This window comes from Astatotilapia calliptera, chromosome 13, assembly GCF_900246225.1.
Source record: "Astatotilapia calliptera chromosome 13, fAstCal1.2, whole genome shotgun sequence".
Classification (NCBI taxonomy): domain Eukaryota; kingdom Metazoa; phylum Chordata; class Actinopteri; order Cichliformes; family Cichlidae; genus Astatotilapia; species Astatotilapia calliptera.
Window position 1 is genome coordinate 20,943,543 of NC_039314.1, and position 19,532 is coordinate 20,963,074.

General features: G+C 38.4%; 1 protein-coding gene across 7 annotated transcripts in view; it reads left to right on the forward strand.

Moving 5' to 3' along the window:
• Positions 1-458: 458 nt before the first annotated feature.
• The window catches only part of cep170aa (centrosomal protein 170Aa), a 38,998-nt gene continuing 19,924 nt past the window's right edge, over positions 459-19,532 (forward strand). For all 7 annotated transcript variants that reach the window (XM_026189512.1, XM_026189515.1, XM_026189513.1 and 4 more), the window contains exons 1-8: positions 459-643; positions 10,222-10,281; positions 10,821-10,960; positions 14,367-14,456; positions 16,669-16,747; positions 17,232-17,290; positions 17,389-17,614; positions 19,393-19,530. In XM_026189512.1, coding sequence (XP_026045297.1) covers positions 10,856-10,960; positions 14,367-14,456; positions 16,669-16,747; positions 17,232-17,290; positions 17,389-17,614; positions 19,393-19,530 — 697 coding nt within the window. In that variant the 5' untranslated portion in view covers positions 459-643; positions 10,222-10,281; positions 10,821-10,855. The remainder of the gene's footprint in view (positions 644-10,221; positions 10,282-10,820; positions 10,961-14,366; positions 14,457-16,668; positions 16,748-17,231; positions 17,291-17,388; positions 17,615-19,392; positions 19,531-19,532) is intronic.

Consider the following 19,532-nt stretch of genomic DNA (forward strand, 5'->3'; position numbering starts at 1 on the left):
TTTTCAACCTATTCTTTTTGCAAACTAAAAACATCACAATCACATCACATCACAAAAAACAAAACTGAAAAATTGCTATCTACTATGGAAGCCCGTTTCCACCACTAAAAAACCCAACATTATTTGCCATCCATATATCAAAATGGCAGGTTTTTATCTGAAAAAGGTCAGAGAAAATAACTCCAAAATGACATAAATCGAGAAAATAACGTAAAATTTCCAGTTAATTTTGAGGGGGGAAAACACCCTGAAATGATGACTAAGAATAGCAATAAAAAATTTTAAAAACTACCTCAACTTCCTTTTAGCGGAAGCAGATTTCTATACCGTGACAGCGTATGAATACAACTTAAAACACCACTTAAATAATGATCGACGCCTCAACTCGCAAATCTGAGTATCCTGTTGTCTCTTTGACATTTATTTTGAAACGTCTGACCGGAGGCAGCGATTGGCCTATTTGCCACTTCGACGCCTCTTTCAGGATGCTGGTCCGCTCGCCGCTGTTTTGCAGGGAGTCAGTAGCTTATTGCTGAGCAACGGAGGAAGAGAAGGCCACCGCATAGAGCCAGACTGAACTGCAGCAACGACAGGGCTGGGCTCCACACGCAGTCACAGAGCAAAAAACATCTTTAAGGAAAGGGTAAGTGTGGAGTGTACTTGATTTTTTTTCTTAGCGAACAGTATACAGTGGACAGTCCGTAGTATGGTTTTAGCTAGGTGGTTGACCGTTACTCACGTGAAGTTTGCGGCAGACAAAAAATATAAAGAGTCGCTTTTTCTTTCCTTCTGCAGTCCACTGATGTCAGTTTCCTCTTTCAGTGAGCTCATAGAAAATTCTCCCAAATTTTCAAACCATTAAACCTGCATTAAATCTGAGTAAAATTTAGGAAACAAAAAACATTCCGGCTCTTGTAACGACTAAGCAGACTGGTCTGACTCCCTCTTGGCTAACGGGATGGCTACTATTGTCAGCAGCGGCATGACAAGCCCACCCTGCTCCACCTTTGTAAGCCGCACAGACTATAGCCACTTTGCTGCCCTTGTAAAAACACCGGCCACATACTGCTTCACTCCAGATCAATACTATTGTTTACTACTGACCTGATTTTATCCAGTAGTTGCATCCTTTTGTAGCCAGACAGAGGCTAATCGAGACAAGATGCACATCAATGAAGATCGGTCACACTGAACGCTTTGTTTATCTTAGTGGAAACATGCTACCCCTCGGGTCTTCTTTTAGTCTGTATTGTCTAAGAGGTAGATTTTATGGGCAGGTTTTGCTCTAAGTAAGACAACTGCCGAGTGTTTTCCGATAACGGACCCCCCTCCTCTTCTTCTGTGTGGAGGCTTTGTTTTCGTGGGGCAGATGTAGCTGGCCTGCATGCATCCGCTCTCTTTGTGTTGAGTTTGATTTTTTTTTGCTGTCATCATCACATTAGCTGTAAAACTTTTGAAAATAGAAGCAAATGCTTTAGTTTAAATGCCATATGGTAATTTGATAACTCTTGACAGGCTGTTCATAAGCAAACGGTACTTGACGCTAGAAATCAATGCAAAAATATTGTAATTATTGTTTAATTACTGTTACCAATTTAGCACAAATGCCAGAGGCAGATGCATATCAATCAAAGCCTCACAACTGTTCAAAACATTTAAAATTAATATTTATATTCACAGCATTAGAAGCTGTTTTATTTTATGTAATCAGCTATATTATGCCCTTTAATTTCATCCAATAGACTCAAAGGTGCTGGTGAAAGTCACTTGCAGCTCTGGTCTGAGTTTATAACCCGATTAGATGTTCTTTGACAGCTACGTGTTTGACATCAGTGTATCTTGCTAGTCTCCTCCCTCAGCTGTAAGAATTCAAATTTCTTGGGTTTGAGCCAAAAGAATGTGCAGATAATACCATCCAATCCAGTTTTGCTCCTTTTCCCTTTTCTCCCCTTTTTCCGCCTTCTTCCTGTGTTCTCCCCACAAATGTGGCTGCCAGCAGGGTTGTTGGCTCCACTGGCGGTTGCATTTTTAAAAAGTGTGTCAGTGTCACAGGACGGTTGCTGCACTTTCGGAGAGGAAGCAGCAAACTGACTGAAGCTAAACTACAGCCGAGCCTGACTACAGACTTATCTATTACACTTAAAACACAGCTTTTTTGAGTTTTATTTTTCTTTAGAAAGAAAATCTAGAAGCTTCTTGCAGTAATTCGACTATCAGTGCTGTTTGATCAACTCACATTTAATGTGCACTGCTGTAAATTACCATACTCATTGAAATCCCGCTTTTTCGCCCTGATATTCTTTCTCAGCATCTTAACTCAATCTGCTGTTCAAAGAGTAATTTGTATGCATATAGTATATCCTTCAGTAATATTTTCAATTCTAGTTTCAAGTTGGGGACATTTTTGGAGACTCTTACTCAGCCTGCCCACGGCCATTGTGTATAGTAGGAAGTTTAGGAAGTGAGTTCATTTTACTTCAGTGGCCCAGGAGTGTTATGTGTGACAGAAAACAAGCCAGTCTTGAACTTAGTATCTGATTGTATTCAGTTGTATTTAAGATGTTGTTAAAAATTTTGTATTTGGGAGCCTGTAGCTAAAAATAGAAGTGAATCTCAGTTTTGTAATCTGCCAGAGTAGAAACGTTAAAAGGGTTATGACATTCACATAGCCTTGCCTGGTAACGCTCATGCTGGCGTGTGGTGTCAGAGGGAAAAACAAGAGAGGTGAATAGCGAAGTCTGTGGTTACAAATTGGGAGAGACAGCACAGTATACCAGACAAAATACCCCAAAACAAGCTTGGAGCATTTTATTAATACAATCATCAGCCTCTCCCTTGTTATGGAACATCAAGGGTGTGTCTGATTTAAAAAAAAAAAAAAAAAAAAAAAAAGCCATTTAACCTCTCATAGAAAGAGAAATTACACATCTGTTTTGGGGTGTAACATACTCCCCTCTGAGTTTCCTTCATTTGATACTTCTTTCCACTAGATATCAATCTTATATTTGAACATGTTCTATTCTCATCTTTCCCTCTGCCAACTCCTGATTGTCCTGTTATGCTAATGTTTATGTTTTTTTCCCTTCTAAGTGCAAGAGTGAGAGAGTTCACTATTTTTATCTGCTACTGAAGCTATTGCTACAGCCAGGATAAATGTTGGCACCATAATCAAAGTGGCAGGGTTGGCCAAATACTAATGTTCCTGTTAAAGGGCCATGGGTTAGTCATTATCTGCTCAGCAGGGGCTATGCGGGGCCATTAGAGCAGTCATCAGACCGAAGGTATATTTGAAATGACTGCAATATGTTTTTTATGTAAATGGAGTTTATATGTTGTGCCCTCTTGATGCTAAAATAGGTAAAACTATCTACATGAATAATTAGTTAGTTAAAAGTTTCAGGTTTTTGTAATTAAATATTTATTTCTGGAAGTTTAATAGGTAATTTGTGTTGTTTTTTTTTCATTTACAATTTATTTTTCTTATTCCCTATTAGAAAGCTGCCTCCAGACCTTGTTTCTGAAAAATGTAGTGTACCCATGCTCCAGAGAATGAGTCACATGAAAATGACTATGCTTCAGGGCATGTGCATCATTAACTCTCTTGGATTATTAATAATCTCTTTTTCAGCATATCTATATTACTGTAAGGATTGCCCAGGGTGCTGATGTTCCTCCTTCCACTCAACATGAATAATACTGTTGTTTTTCCCATTAATCCTGTTCTTCATGTTCTATAAAGGTTAAATTTCCATCAGTAGGGCTATAGTTCATTTTGAACACAAGGGTCACTAAGCATGTGGTGGGTTTATGTCTTATGGCCAGGGTGTGCTGGGTTGTGTTTGGTAACAACACTGAAACAGTCAGGATGGATGCTGGCTAAATGATGGTGTTTGCTTGTTTGTTCCTCTTGCCGATGGCTCATGTGGTGTGTGTGTGTGGCTGCTTTTCTACACCATATGGTCTTTTCTGCTGCATTGGACTGTTTCTTTTTCACCCACATGCTGCATGTAAAAGCCACATCAACTACACATAGCCATAGCTGCACACGCGCACCCAAGTTTCTGCTGACTTACACTGCCCATAATGATTTATAATGTCCTTCCATGGTGCTATGACTCTGTCACATTAGATTAATGTGGGTATATAGTCTATTTTTGAACCAGGTAAGATATGTAAGAATGAAGTCCGGTTTTTACATACACATTTACATTACTTTATTAACCACAGTGGTAAAATATGGCAGTTATTCTGGCAGTTCAAGGTTATCAGCTAATGCTACCAATTAGAGCAGAATATTAGGATTTCTCTCACCAAACTTTTTGGGTGAACTTTACCACACTGGCATGTTGCTGCTTGATATTAAAGGCCAGCCAGTTATATATGGCAGTTCAATGTGTTTTTAAAAATTATATATCCATGTAACAGAGCTAGTGAGCAATCACCTTGATCTGATTTTGACAGTCAGCAGTACCTTGTGCTTTCCTGCTAGCAGACTGATTAGTTACTGTCTCTCCAGTCAGTCTTTTATCTCTCAGTTAGATTCAGTGTTAACTTCACCATGATGGTAGTCCTCCTTCTACTTTGGAGATATGCTGTAAGCTGACCACTTTTAACCACAACCAGCTAGTAGAATGCTGGTTTATGTGCATCGTTACTGAGCTCACTAAAACTGCAGATAAAGAACACAAACAGCAGGGCAGGGCGATCCATAGGACGATAAAGTCACTGGAGAGGCAGTTGATTATTCTTGAGTTATTTATTGTCACAAAGTATTTATACTAATATTTACATTTATATTTAAGAAAGCATGAGTATAGCCTTAAAAAATGTTTAGAAAGGTCTTACATGCCAATACATACTTATGATTTTGTTCGATATATATAATTCAGTTTGAGATTAAATGGAATATTAAACACTTGTTTACTTTAGATGTACATGTGTGTGTGTGCGCGTGCGCGTGTGCATGTGTGTCTAAAAGATTCTCATTTGGCTTAGTTCTTGTTTTTTTTTGTTTTTTTTGCTCCTGGTGTTTAAGCAGGGTTTGGATGTTGGAAGAGCATCCTTGGCTGAAATACACACTGTCAGACTGCATTCAGCCTTTTTATGATGATAAACCCAAAGTGTTTATTATGGATGTCAAAATATACTCTGTAGAATCCGGCTTTATATCAGACTGTGATGAGGTACCTTTTAACATAATTTGGAAAGGCAGTGTTTTGATTTTACTGGCTATTCTTCCTATATTAGAAGAAGTTAAAGCAGGCCAATGTCATGTCACAAACAATAAAATATCACAGAATGGTATGTCTGAATCAGCCATAGCTTCTTCTTTTGTGTTCTCTTAAGAACATTTTTGATGTACCATATCATTGAATTATTCTTAAATAAAATCTAATTTATTGACTGGTTGCCTTTGTTATTCAAAGTGTTGTAACTTAGTGCTTTGGACCGATACCGATAGACTTATTTCTCTTACATTAGACTGTAAACATGTTTGACAACGGTGTCATACTCATGTATTAGAATGGTGCATTATATTCTGTGCAACACAATAAAACTTAGTTTCTAGAGCTGTAATGTTTATTATTTTTGTCAGTGTTGAGATCACAACTAATTAATCCAATTTTGCCTAGAGTTTGGGAAAAAATAGTCTTTCTAAAATAGGATTTCTTGGTACTTTTATTAGAATTAAATAAATCTAAATTGAAAACATAAATAAATGTGCACTAAATCTGTCATTGCCTGGCAGGGAAGGAATTTGAAAGGAGGAGATTTTGCTGAAAAACAAAATAAGAGCATTATCGTGAAACAAAATGCTCCACAGTTATTTTATTTCAATTATCATGTTTTAAAAATTATTGAATGTAAATTCTATTAAAAACAAGTGGTCACCATTGGAAAACTTTAAAAGGAAATAAAAACATAAATTTTTTTTTTCCCATAAGCAACAAAACCTATCTCATATTATGGACAGAATCTTTTTTCTTGTGGAAATTGTCTGGTATATTATTATATCACAACAAGAGCTGGGATACTCCTTTTGTCTCGTTTTTAGAAGAACAATAGATTGTAGTTCTCCACTACATGCTTTCATGTCTGTATGTATGTAGTCGACTAAGCCATTGGGGGATAGAAAAGCCTTTGTCTGTTTGTCCAAAGGTTACCATCTTGTCTTGAGTTCGTTCACCTGATTTGCACCCCTCAGGGTCCTTTGCACTCTTTGCACAAAAACATAACTAAGCTTGCGAGACTGATTCAGCGTCTCTGACCTATTATTTATTGACATTGATCTGAAAGCCCTCACAGATCTTCCATTGGTGTTATTGAAAGAATAGGCTTCTTTGCTGTTTGTTTTGTCTGCCAGTATACTTTCTTTTATTGGTTTTATACCTTCAAGGTACTCCAGAACATCACATACCATCTTTGCTTTCTTTGTGAAGCTACAATATTGGTTATACTATCAGTCAGAGTGACCAGAGTTTAATTTAGTACAGCTATTGCTCTGTTCTTTGTCCGTTTAGCCTAAGGGCCTGTAAGTGCTGAAGCTACTGTAACTACTGAGTGCTGTTTATATTTGGACAATCAGCCTCGGCTGTTGTAAACATTAGATGCATTGTCTCATGTCTGCCAGACAAATACCAACCAGACATAAAAAATCAAAGCAACGAGTGCCTGAAAGGTTTTTTAAATGTAATTACTTTGATTGATCCCAGTGAATAAGCAGCAAATGTGACTATTATTATTATTATTATTATTATTATTATTTTCGTATTTTATTTAACTGTTGTCAGATACAGGCTATAAATGCAGGCATGCAACCACGCCCTTAGAAGTACTAAGTTTGGCTCTTATCATAAGACCATGTGGAAATGAGTGTGACGAAAGAATGAGTTGTCTCTCTGTGCTCATCCCATCTCTTTCCCCTTCGTCCTCTCCCTCTTACTGTCTGTCGCTTCGTTTGCGTAGGACATATGTGTGTGTGATGTCTCTGTGTGTGATGTGGTGCGAGTCAGCTGTCATGGTTGTGCCAGTTGATGTGACATCTGGAAAGTTAGAGAGGAAAAGCAGATGAGTGTTTTCTAATGGTTACCCAGCTGTTGCATCATCCTGGAACGCACACTCCAGCCAGATGCTACGTGGAGAGTAGCAGGCCAGTACCAAAAAAAAAAAATCATATTAGGTGATGCCAGTAAATAAACTAGTGCTCACTGACATCACTTCCTGCCGCCCTTCAGCCAGCGTTTATGATTGGGTAATTCATGTCAAAGGAGGAGGTTTGAATTGTTGAAAGGATAAAAGGCTATTTGTATAACTTTTTCTGGTCCGAAATACATACGAAATACAAGTGCAGTTAAATTGGATTTTCCAAAAGTCAGCGAGCAGCCTCGCTATAGATAACAAATGTTTTTTAATTCATTTCAGCCTATCAAAAATCACCTAATTGTGCTCTGTGGATGCAAAGATGAGTGTCTGCAGCGAGGGGCGCTGCACATGCTTCCTGTATCTCCTCTGCCATCTCCTCTATACAAAGAATTCACAGTCATCTTAGAATAATCCTCCTGTTTCAGTCCTTGCGGATGTGTGTGTGTGTGAGATTGAGTGCGTTGGAGATAGTATAAGTGCAGGTCGGGGGTTGGGAAATTCCTTTCAAAACCCATGAGTCACTATTCCTCCTTATTAGCCCTAGTAGAAAATGCTGCTGAAAACGTGCTACATCGCCACTCCAGTGTTTACATATATAAACAATGTGTTTAAATATGTATCCATCCATTCACTTCCGCTTATCCTTTTCAGGGTCGCGGGGGGTGCTGGAGCCTATCCCAGCTGTCATAGGGCGAGAGGCAGGGTACACCCTGGACAGGTCGCCAGTCTGTCGCAGGGCTAACACATAGGGACAGACAACCATTCACACTCACATTCACACCTAGTGGCAATTTGGATTATCCAATTAACCTATCCCCACAAGTTTGTTTAAATATGTAAACAATGAAATATTTTTGTCCTTCTTTTGGCTACGCGTTACACATTAGTGCTTTGTGAATTGCCCATGCAGTGCCTTATATTGCATGATATGTCAGACTAGCTGTCCAAAACACAAGGACTTTTCTAATATTTCTAATATTGTTATTTGGATGCACTCGCACTCACCGTTTTTATTATAGAGAAGGAAAAGACTACATGCAGAACTGATAATATTTCCCTCTCAGCTGTGTGTCCTTCTTCAGACCTACCACTGCATTCCTCCATCTGTGCTACGTCTTTCATGTGTAATAGTGAGAAGATTTTTTTCTTTTTAATGGCACCATAAAGGAGACTGGTATGGATTGCATCCAGACTATTTAACCACATTCTCATTAGGCTTGCATTCTGATAACAGTTTGCAGTGGTTACTGAGACAGGCAGCTCTGTGATGCTTTAGTTACAGTCGAGTAGGAAACCAAAAACAATTATAGTTCTGTTGCTAGGTTTGGTTGCACTAGTGGTGTATCCAAACACCATTATCTGTAATATCTGCCACATAATGTTCACATGTACCTGCAGGTTTGTCAATACAAATTGTGCCACCTGTTAGCCAAACAGGTGGAGCATGCAATGTAAGCAGAACATCATTAGTTGGAATCTGATCATTAGCCCTGGTGCTGGATTTAATATATGATAATAATCTTATTTATTTTGCAGATGAAAACATTTTAAATTAGTTTACTTTTATTTTAACTTCACAGTTAACATGAGTTTACTATACTAAAATAAAAGGAAGAGAAGTTATGTTAAAAAATAACACTTAGCAACATGACTTGGATGGGTCTCAAGTGAAACCTTTTCAACTTTGAGGTGAGCTAAAAGTTGCAAAAGGACTAAAACACCTCTCCGCAGAAGTGACCAATACAAGCTGTGCAAATCACTTTATATTTGGTTGGTGCTTAATACTTATGTTTGCTCCTGATAATTGCATGTGAAAATGCAGAGAAATCATAAGTCAGATTTAGTGATTTGAGAATGTAATCACTGTTGTCAAAATGTGACATCTTCAAAAGTGCTTCTCTCTATAGCAGCTTGTTGCAGCACATTACTTGTATTTGAGTACCTACCAAGTTTCTAAATTTTCCTATTAAATCTTTCACTCAGCATGTAAAGCTGTCAGATATTCAGAGTGGTCACTGGAATGAAAGCTGATCTGTTTTACATCAGAGACAGCTGCTGATACAGTCCTATTCCCAACCCATATTTCCTACAGTGTCATGCAAGAACTGAGGTGTGCAGTTGATTAAAACTTTACCCAAGAGATTATTGAGTTGGTATACTAAGTACTTAAAAGGTCAAGTGAGCAAGAGCTTAGCTCAATAATCTTTAATTCCCACTCTGATGGGCTTTTCTTGGCACTTTCTACACACGACAGAGAGCTCTGGTTATTTGAGTGCCACTTCAAATTAATGTCAAAAGCTTGGAAACTTATTTTTAATTTGAAATAATTACTTAGGAAATGTTTTAGAACCGTCCAAACCCCACATGAACAACAGTATGTTAAAATGAATTTCATAGCTGGTACAACATTAGTTACAGCTAAAATTGAGTTTAAAATGTCCCTTTAGTCTCATATTTTACACCCTGTTGCTTATTCAGACAGGAACAGTCACTCAGTCTGTTGCTCAAAACAAACTTCTAGCATGCTCAATCAGTTTAAAAATAGGTATAGAGGTCAACAGCCCATCAGTTAGATCTCCTTAATGCTGTAGTTTCAGGTCTAGGCAGTTAGAAAGTAAGAGTGGCTGGCTTTGACCTCGTTTTCAGCTCATCTGAAGGAGAGCAAGGGGAGGAGGGAGGCAGGAGGGAAAATGAATGTCCTGATGGGCCGGCCAGCCAACAAATCTACATCACTTCCTCCTCTAACATCTGGCAGTGATCAAGGCAGGCACAGAGAGAGAGAAAGAGAGAGAGAGAGGATGTATCTTACTGGCTGGCCCAGTGTTCATTTCCAGGCGTAGACAGAGGCATCACATTGCAAGACCGCCCACTCGATCTCATTCCCCCTTGGAGCAAAACAAAATGAAGATGGAAAGAGTTGTGAAAGACTTTTTCTCATCTTCTCTGATGTCGTCATGATCTTTTCTGTCATATGAGGTTACCAATTTTCCATGATGATAGAAAATCTATGATTGCCTGAATCTGTGAGAATAAATGAAAAAGAAGAAAACAAAAATGTTGGTTCTTCATCTTTTTCAGGATGGCGTAGCTGTGTTTTGCTGTCAGTGGTCAATCTGCAGTGAGCTACCTGGAGCAGAGGTGTGTAGTAGAGTTCACCAGCATATTTCATTCAAATTATGACTTACTTTTGCATACATTCAGATTACATGTACGTTAATAAAGAGTTCTGTTTTTGAATACTGTGGTGCACTGATAAGTTAAACCTTGATCAGTGATCTCCACAGGGTATGGTAACAAACACATTTTTCATTCTTTTTTATTACAATCTGTTATTTTAAATAATACTGTTGGTACAAAACAATTCCTCCCACTGTTGTTTATATACTGTTTTTATAAAAATTATCCACACATATTCGTAGATTTCATTTCTGAAATATGATGTATCAACATTTATTTAGACGGTAAGACTTAGGTTGATTCTAAGAAGAGGTGTTTTCTTGGGGGGGGGACTGGCTCTGGATTATGAGGAAAAATGCCAGGATTACAGCTGTAACCTATGAATTTGAATTCTATACAAATATTTTTTGCTGAGTGGGTAATTTGGTGTGGATTCAACCACATCTAAAATGTGGTCACCGAATAACAGTTTACTTACACTTCTGCATGTTTCTTTCCAGGAGGTTTGCATGAGAGGCTGCTGCAGGGTACAAAGATGAGCGTGACCTCCTGGTTTCTGGTTAGCAGCGGTGGGACTCGCCACCGACTCCCACGGGAAATGATCTTTGTCGGCCGGGATGACTGTGAGCTCATGCTACAGGTAAAGACATTTGATATGCCTCTTTTTTTTCACTGAAAAAAGCCCCAATAAAACAATCGTGTTTGATTTTACTGTTTAGAGATCATTAAAACTGCTGTACACATAGATTTTTCTCAGCCTTAGAAGTAAGCTGCGGAGTTCACATTGACCTGTTTCATTGGACAGTGCAATAACTGTACCAAGGATTGAACAACAATAGCACACAATGCTCATGCTGCTGCTCTTAAAGTAGCAGAGGTTGATTTATATGTCTGTATGCTGATGTCGCTGCAGCTGTGCATGCATCCAGAGAGACCACGTGCATGCTCATGTGTACCTCTGGTCACTGCACTAATAATAGAAAGTGGGGCAGATACCTCTTGAGTTAGATCTTTTCTGATGTGTGTTGTTGTGGATAGAGTATTCATCCATGGCTACAGGACTCCAGTTATGACATTACATTTTTAGAGAACTTTTCACTGCCACCAGTGCCTGTCAGAAAGTATGATTGTCAAAAACACATTTGTTTAGGACTCACTGATCCTGAGTCAGCAGACATTTTCTGTTCACTGTTTACATTATGCATCACACATACGCTTCTGTCTGCTTTTAGTTTCTGTTTTCAGTACAAAACCTCTATACAACACTGAAAATTAGATTTTCTGTGTGTAATTTGTATTAGTTAAATGATAAATGTTCAGATAATCAAATCTAATTTTCATAGTTTAATAGTGTAGATTAGCTAATGCTAAAACACAAAGGACTCTAAGCGTTATGTGGCTAAAATAATTTAGATGTCATGCGTTGAGTGAAATGCATATGAAGCAGAGACTAAAGTTGAGATACATATGTATGTGTGTACAACTTTTATGGAAAAATATTTAAAAATGATATGTTATAAAACAAACTCGGTGATATCTTACTAATGTCTTTGCATCCATAAAACTTGGAAACTACTTGCTGTTCAGATGGTATCGTATTACGCCTTTACAATCTGGTTTCTCACAGCCTTCAGTGCTTAAGTAATACAGGTTGTTTGCTTTGCTTTGAGTTGTAAAAGATCTCTTTCTTTTCTTCAAGTGGTTTCTTAATGTGTTTTTGATGACCTGCATGTCTTCGGGTTCTGTATGTGGATTGGATGTGGATTTTTCTTTCTGTGTGTCTTCTTGTAATTCTATCCCTCTGATGTGTTTGGAACCAGAGAAAGATAAGGGAACTATTCCAAGTTACAGACATTGGTTTTGTGTACTTGGACAGCACATGAGAAGCGGCTTACAGTTACCCTCCATGTGACTGTTTTAACAAGCCAAGGCATCATCACATGGTTTAAGGCTGCTTGTGTCATGCACCAAATAAAACTGGAATGCACACTCACAGATAGAATATCAAAATACAAGTGAATATATGACAGAATTTATCACACAGTTGCTTGAGTGGTCTGCGTAAGTGTTTTGTAGATGTTGTGTTGTCAGCTTGAAGAATTGGCTTGTTTTTCCCATCAGTCATACTGTTTGTGCTACATTGCTTTTGACAGTCATGGTATTTGCAAACTAAGGATAATGATCCGAAGCGCCTAGCTCTTATTTTCTTATTGAACAGAGAAGGTGTTTAGTGAATAGAGGAACACCAAACTATGATATTAATTTAACCTCTACAAATGATTTTTCCTGAATTAAACATTTTGAGGACGTGGCTTGGCTCTGCATATGTTCTGTTGGTTGTCAGTGCGAGTATAGCAGCATGAGTCCTCTCTCCTGTACAATGAGCAGCTCAGCTGGTCTCTATCCTGTTTGATCTAGCCTAATCTCACTAAAGTAATCGCTTTCACAGTTGGCCCTCTGGAGTTGCTTCCCTTGGTTTTACTAAGCCTTGCAGCTTTATCTTAACATTTTTTCTTCACCACGAGCATGTTTCTTTGTTTAAACAAGGAGTGAATGGCTTATAGGAAAGTCATATGAGAACTGAATATCAGATTCAGCTCCCATAATCAGCACTGGCTGATTTCAGTGGAATAAATTCACTATTGTCTGCCTTGCTTCATTGCAGAAATTACTTAGTCTTTGATTATTTTTAGTCATTATTAGTTCTATTTGTAATGTTGCCCAATGTATCTGTTACTTTTATAGTTTCCATCCTTTGTATTTGTCTGCCCTGCCATCATTTGTTTCACCTATGCTTGATTGTTTCCACTTGCATCTCGTTGTTACCTGTGTTTCGTCACCAATCGCCTCTGTGAGTATATACAGTCCTGTTGACATCTGTGTCTTTGTGTATTGTTATGGATTCTTTGAACACTGCCCTTGAGCCCTCTTTTCAGTGACATCTGCATTGTTAAAATTTTGCATTCAACAGGTTAGTGAAAGAGGTTCTGTGGTTCCACAACCCTAAAGCCCTTAGACGAGCCTGAGTTTATGCTTGTGCACATATTTACCGGATATAACATCTGTATTTGTCAGCGTTGGAGAGGTTTAAGGCTGGCAACAGAAATGTGGTCACTCCCAGATGAGCTAATCATTGAGAAATGACTTGCCTACTATCAACCCCAGATCCAGCAGACTTTTCAATCTCAAACAGTAAAATTAAAATGGAAACATTGACATTTCCACACAAAATAATTCCAGGTTGTCCTGCTTTATTTGCATTTTTATAGATTTAGAGTTTTGCAGTAGATATCTGACTGCAGCAAATTTGCTAACCAGTCAGTGTCATTGCAATTCTTCAGATACATGAAACATTTGTGTGGCACTGGTACATGAGACATATTTACCAAATTCCACAGCATATTTCTCTCCGAGGCTCTTGCCATCTTTTTTTTTTTTTCTTTTTTTTTTAGCTATGCAGAAGGTTGCAGTGTTTCTACTGGAAATTGTTTATCCTCCAAACAGCCTGCTTAAAATCAATATTTTACCTCCAATCTCCAGTTACTATTCCACTGCTCCTCTTTGTCTACTTTGTGTGTGTGTGTGTGTGTGTGTGTGTGTGTGTGTGTGTGTGTGTGTGTGTGTGTGTGTGTGTGTGTGTGTGTGTGTGTGTGTACAGCTGTGTACAAATGCAAATGATTACAAAGAGCCCCGACACAGACATTGAAATACCTGCTGATATGCTTAGAGTTGATATGATAGTAGATATCATATGCAGTAACCCTGATATTTACCTTCAGAGTTACATTCTTGACATTGTCATGGATTCTGATAATTCCACAAAGGCTCCGGTTCAGTGACATACAGTATTCTAATCGTTTATGTAAGAAACAGTTACTGTCCTGATGTTTAGTGTGAATAACCTGTGAATCTGTGCTGGAGTGCAACAGCAAACATGAAGAGTAAAGCCAACAATCACACATTATTTTGAGGTCCAGATGTCAATAATCACATTAACAGCTGTTACCACTTGCTAATGTTTCGTGTTTGTTTCCTTTTGTTTGAAGTCGCGCAGTGTGGATAAGCAGCATGCTGTCATCAACTACGAGCCTGGGACTGATGAACACAAGGTTAAGGATCTGGGCAGTCTGAATGGGGTGAGTACAAACACCAAAATATGCTAAGGACAGAAGTAAGCATCAAGATAAAAAGACTAGAAGAGGATACAGAGTCAAAAAGCAAAGGGAAAAGGGGGAGAGGATGGATGACAGATGGGGAGGAGTAAGATAATAAAAGGATAGAGAGAAATAGAGAGAGACCAATAGATACAAAGAAACAAAACATTCAATATAGTCAAGTTAAAAGTAGGAGAGATGGAGATGAGGTCAGAGATTTGTTTATTTCTGGAAGTCATTGGGAACTTCTTTTCTGCTGCTAATCAATCACCTTGTCAATCAAGATTCATATCAAGGCTTGGATCAATTTGAATCTAAACCCAATTATGCAAATTGCTGCTTAAGGGCAAACTCTGTGATGTGAACATGAATTAAGGAGTCAATTTGCCAATTAAACACATCTTTAGGACCTGTTTTCTTACCTTGATTGATTTAAATAACTCTCCCTAAAGGGTTTATGAGAAGACAATGGAAGAAAAAAGCTGTCAGTGTTTTCTGATGCTACTTGAAATACACATTGTAAACATGTGAGCTGGCAGAAAGAATGCTATTGTGGAAGATGAAATAAAGAATAAGCATTATAAATTTTTGTTATTGCACGAAGTTTTGTGAATTTTTAATAAGTTTGTTGTAGATGCGTAATGTTTTTGGGTATAAGATAAAAGATGTGTGGAGAAAAGCATAATTATTTGCATATTTAGGGTAATGGATAGTGATACCCAAGTTGGAATAGATTAAATTGGTTCATACCAAAATTCGAGCAGTACATTCATCCCAAAATACCACATAACAAACACCATAATTGATGTTAGCATGATGCATGTGAGAATTATGGGGAACACATTTATATTCGTTTTTGTAATTCTTGGTTTCTCTGTCTCTTTGACTCAGTAAAACTTGGTTACACGCAGCTACCACATGGCGTTAGTCATGTGTAATGATTCGTACTCAGTCACAGCCCACCAGATTAGACACATATGCACAATGCCCCTCACATCCTCTCTAGCTCTCAGACAGGAAGCCAGAGTCAGAGCCGCTTCCTGCTGTGTCATTAACCGTCCAGCTTCTTTGACGGGATTTAGAGGAAGTTTTCTCCTGCTGAGTCAGTGGATATACTGAGGTTTGCCACGGTCTGAAAAGCTATGTTTGGACAGTGTCACCATTTACTGTCTTTCTGAAGTCATTTCATAGCTGTGTTGTTGAAATATTTGGATTTCATCTCACTGGAGAGAAGACAGGAATGTTTTATTACAACAGCAGTGCAAGTGTGATAGATTTTCATTGGCTATCCAGTGAAACCTGATCTTTCCCAGAGCTGTACAGTAGAAAAAAGGGTGAAAGGGTTGTGTGGGGATATGAGAAGGAGAGAAATGGAAAGCAAAACTCCAAACAAAACAAAGAAATACAGGATTTCATTTGCTTTGGCATTTGATCCACGCTATCCAGACCAGTCGTGGTTCCTATATAAGAAGCCCCGTTGACTATATGAAAGTTTATTATTGGTGTTTAAATCTGTCGGATTGGTTTATCCTAGCTTCATAATCCTAAAACTGTAAACTGTTTAGGCTGTTTAGACTAGAGCTGTAATCTTAAGTTGATTATTTTATCACTAGAAAATTAATCTGTTGCTATTTTGCTAATCGGTTAATCATTTTATCCATCCATTAGTTTAACCTCTTAACAAGCTAGAGACATAGATGGCTGAGTGATGTATTTGTTTTTGCAAAAATGCTGAACATCATCTGTTTTTAGCTTACTTTATGAATCTGAAGCTTTGTCATGTCCTGTATTGAATGTTATTAACCTGAATATCTTTACATGTTGAACTGTTGGTTAGACCAAGCAAGCTGTAAACTCTATATTGTGTATATTGTGCATTTTGCTATTTATCGTACTGTTTATTTTAATCTCTGTGTGCAGCGCTTTGTGACTACCTGTCTATGAAAAGCGCTTAATAAATAAACTTTACTTACTTTACTTACTGTCCCTGCTGTGAGCTTTTGTGATTTATAATGGCTGTATATTAAAAAAAAACATTAAACATTAGGATGTTAATTGTTGATGAAAAGGAAATAAATATAAAGAAAGAAAGATGTCAACCATAGTACTTAAAGTACTAAAGCACATGTTATTTTTGGAATTTTACTGTGACTATTTCTTTAAATAACCGCCTTTCTGTACCCTCTCTCTGCAGACCTTTGTAAACGATGTCCGCATTCAGGAGCAGATGTACATCACTCTAAAGTTAGAGGACAAGCTGAGGTTTGGATATGATATCCTTCACTAATCTGTTCACCCCTCACACAACCAGCAATATGTTCACCATTTAGAGAACATGCTGAGGAAAATTTTTTTATTCTCACCAAGGTGCCAAACTTGTGTTGTGACCTAGAAACATAGTTGAGTTCACAACTTGCAGTAGTGTATCAGTTCTTAAACAGTTTGTGTCATGCCCCATCACAGAAGCCAAAACAGCTCATGCCTGACACCCCATAACTTTTATCAATCTATAACAATACATAGGGAATTATGAATAATTTCTTTCAATAGATTAGCATTTTTAGATTATTATTATTTTCTAATTAAAATAGGGAAAATATTAGAATCATTTAAATTAGTTTTACTTTGTATTTTTTTAAACCTGGTTGTGCAGGTCCTTACCTCATTTGTGCTTCCCCACCTGTGGGCTTGCATTAGTGTCTGTAATCATGTCATAGTTGTATGGTGACCCGTATTTCCTTAACCTTTCTGTTTCACATACCAATCTCTTTACGGTGGTGAGAGGAGAACTCACTGTGCCTGAGGAAGCTCTAAAGGTGAGGACCTTTGTCCTAACATGATCATGTTTCACAGTTGCATTGTACTACATATATGGCTATTCATTTTATGTGTCCATTTCTTCTTCTCCCTTTAGCATGAAAAGTTCACCATTGGCCTCCAACTCAGCAAGAAACCATCGACTGGTGAAACCGCTAGCACCACAGCCACAACCAAATCTCCCAGTAAGACCCCAACAAAGGCACATAGATCCCCCAGCCACACTAAATCAGGGGAGAGCAAAGTCACGGATGGGGTCACTTCCTCCAAAGAGTCATCTGCCAAACCTGTGGACACTCACAAAGCTGAAGAGAGGATAGGAGGTAAGAGACAAAACAGAAGTAAATGTGGAAAAGTAAATTAGTCTGCTGTTTCCTTAAATTTACAAATTTCTCTTATGAATAAAGATATCTTCAGTGGAATTTTAATTTTGTGGTGATCCAAAAGTAGCCCTGGGACTGAAATAACAACAAAAGCAATACAAATGTTTAGTAATGGCTTTATGCTGATATTAACAAGTAGAAAATGTATGTTCTGATATATAGTTCTGCAAATACTCTCTAAAACCTCTAGATGTAATACCACCGTTTCAAAAGCAGTTCACTGAATTTTTCACTTTCTACAACCCTGAGAGAGCAGGCTTTATATTCGTATTCAGGCTTCACATTCATGTCATCATTTAGTGCAGGGGTGGGGGAGCTCCAGGCCTCAAGGGCCAGTGTCCTGCAGGTTTTAGGTGTGTCCTTGATCCAAAACAGCTGATCTAAACAGCTGAATTACCTCCTCAACATGTCTTGAAGTTCTCCAGAGGACTTGTAATGAAATAATCATTTGATTCAGGTGTGTTGACCCAGGGTGATATCTAAAACCTGCAGGACAGCAGCCCTTGAGGCCTGGAGTTCCCCACCCCTGGTTTAGTGTTTGTGTCTTTTTTTGTTGTTGTTGTTGTTGTTTTTTGTTGATGTTTTTTCCCAAATAAGGAAACCTTTTTTAAAATAAGAATATTGTGTAATTTAAGTGTGGTAGGGTTAGGCCAGTAGGGGGTGGACATGGTCACAGGAAAAATTGCTGCCCGGCGCTGAGCATTATCATGAAGACGGCTTACATTTGAGGGTGTCCCTAATAAGTGACATCAGTGGGCATGTTGGGGTGCTAGCAGTGTTTCTGGTTAATCTCCAGATGTTAAAACAAGGCCATAGAGGGCTTGGGTTTACAGACAGCTTAAGCTGTAATAGGGTCAGATTGAATGAATAATAACCATATAAAACCAACATCCCAGCTCTGCTGTCTATAAAATGCAGTAAGATACACAGACACAGAAATAAATTTGGACCTAAACAGGCAACGATATACACTCAGCTTTGCATGTTGCCTGATCTTCCACTCAGTTTTTAAATAACACTCATGCTGTTTTTCATGAGGATGCAATCTCAGTGTTATTGCTTCAGTACCAGACCTCACCCACATATTATAATTTACAGTAAACATACGTTCAGTAGTTTTTATATAGATCAGCCCTACTCACTGTAAACAATTTGGCACTGAGGATCTATAATTATCTGGATATACTGTGTTTAAACTAACACATCGCAAGGTGAAGGGTACTAAAATGAGGGGAAAAGGCATAAGATGAGGAAAGAACGCAAAGAACTTGACGAGATGTCCTCTGATACAGCACTCAGTGATGTTTCCTCTCACTTCCTTACTCAGTTTAAGAGTTACCACTGGAGCATAGTACCTTTTCTTATAGTCTGATAGGAACAGGGAGGCAAATGGAAAGCTTGTCTTTCATATCCACCATTTATTTCTGAAAGAGAAAGAACCCAAAACATTGAATGTTCACATGCGTGTTCGACCAAGCTGGCTAAAGTTTTGAAAATAGGTCAGTGTTGCAAGACCCGACTAGGGGGAATTAAAGCACGAACACAGACATACGCAAGGAGCAGCTGGGTTAATTTTGGTGCAACGTGATTCAGTGAACTGTTTATCTAGATATGACCTGAGTATGTAAAGTCAGTAATAAACACTCGCCTTCACAGAGTAACACGTAGACTCACTGCAAGGCTTTGTTAAAATGTTTTTGTGTGAACATTTGCCCCAGGGGATATTACAGCACTGCCTCGTGGGACCCCCCTGTATGGCCAGCCGTCTTGGTGGGGGGATGGGGACGCAGATGATGAGAATTCTTTCAAACAGGAAAACAGGACATCCACAAAAAAGCATGACAGCTCCACCTCAGGT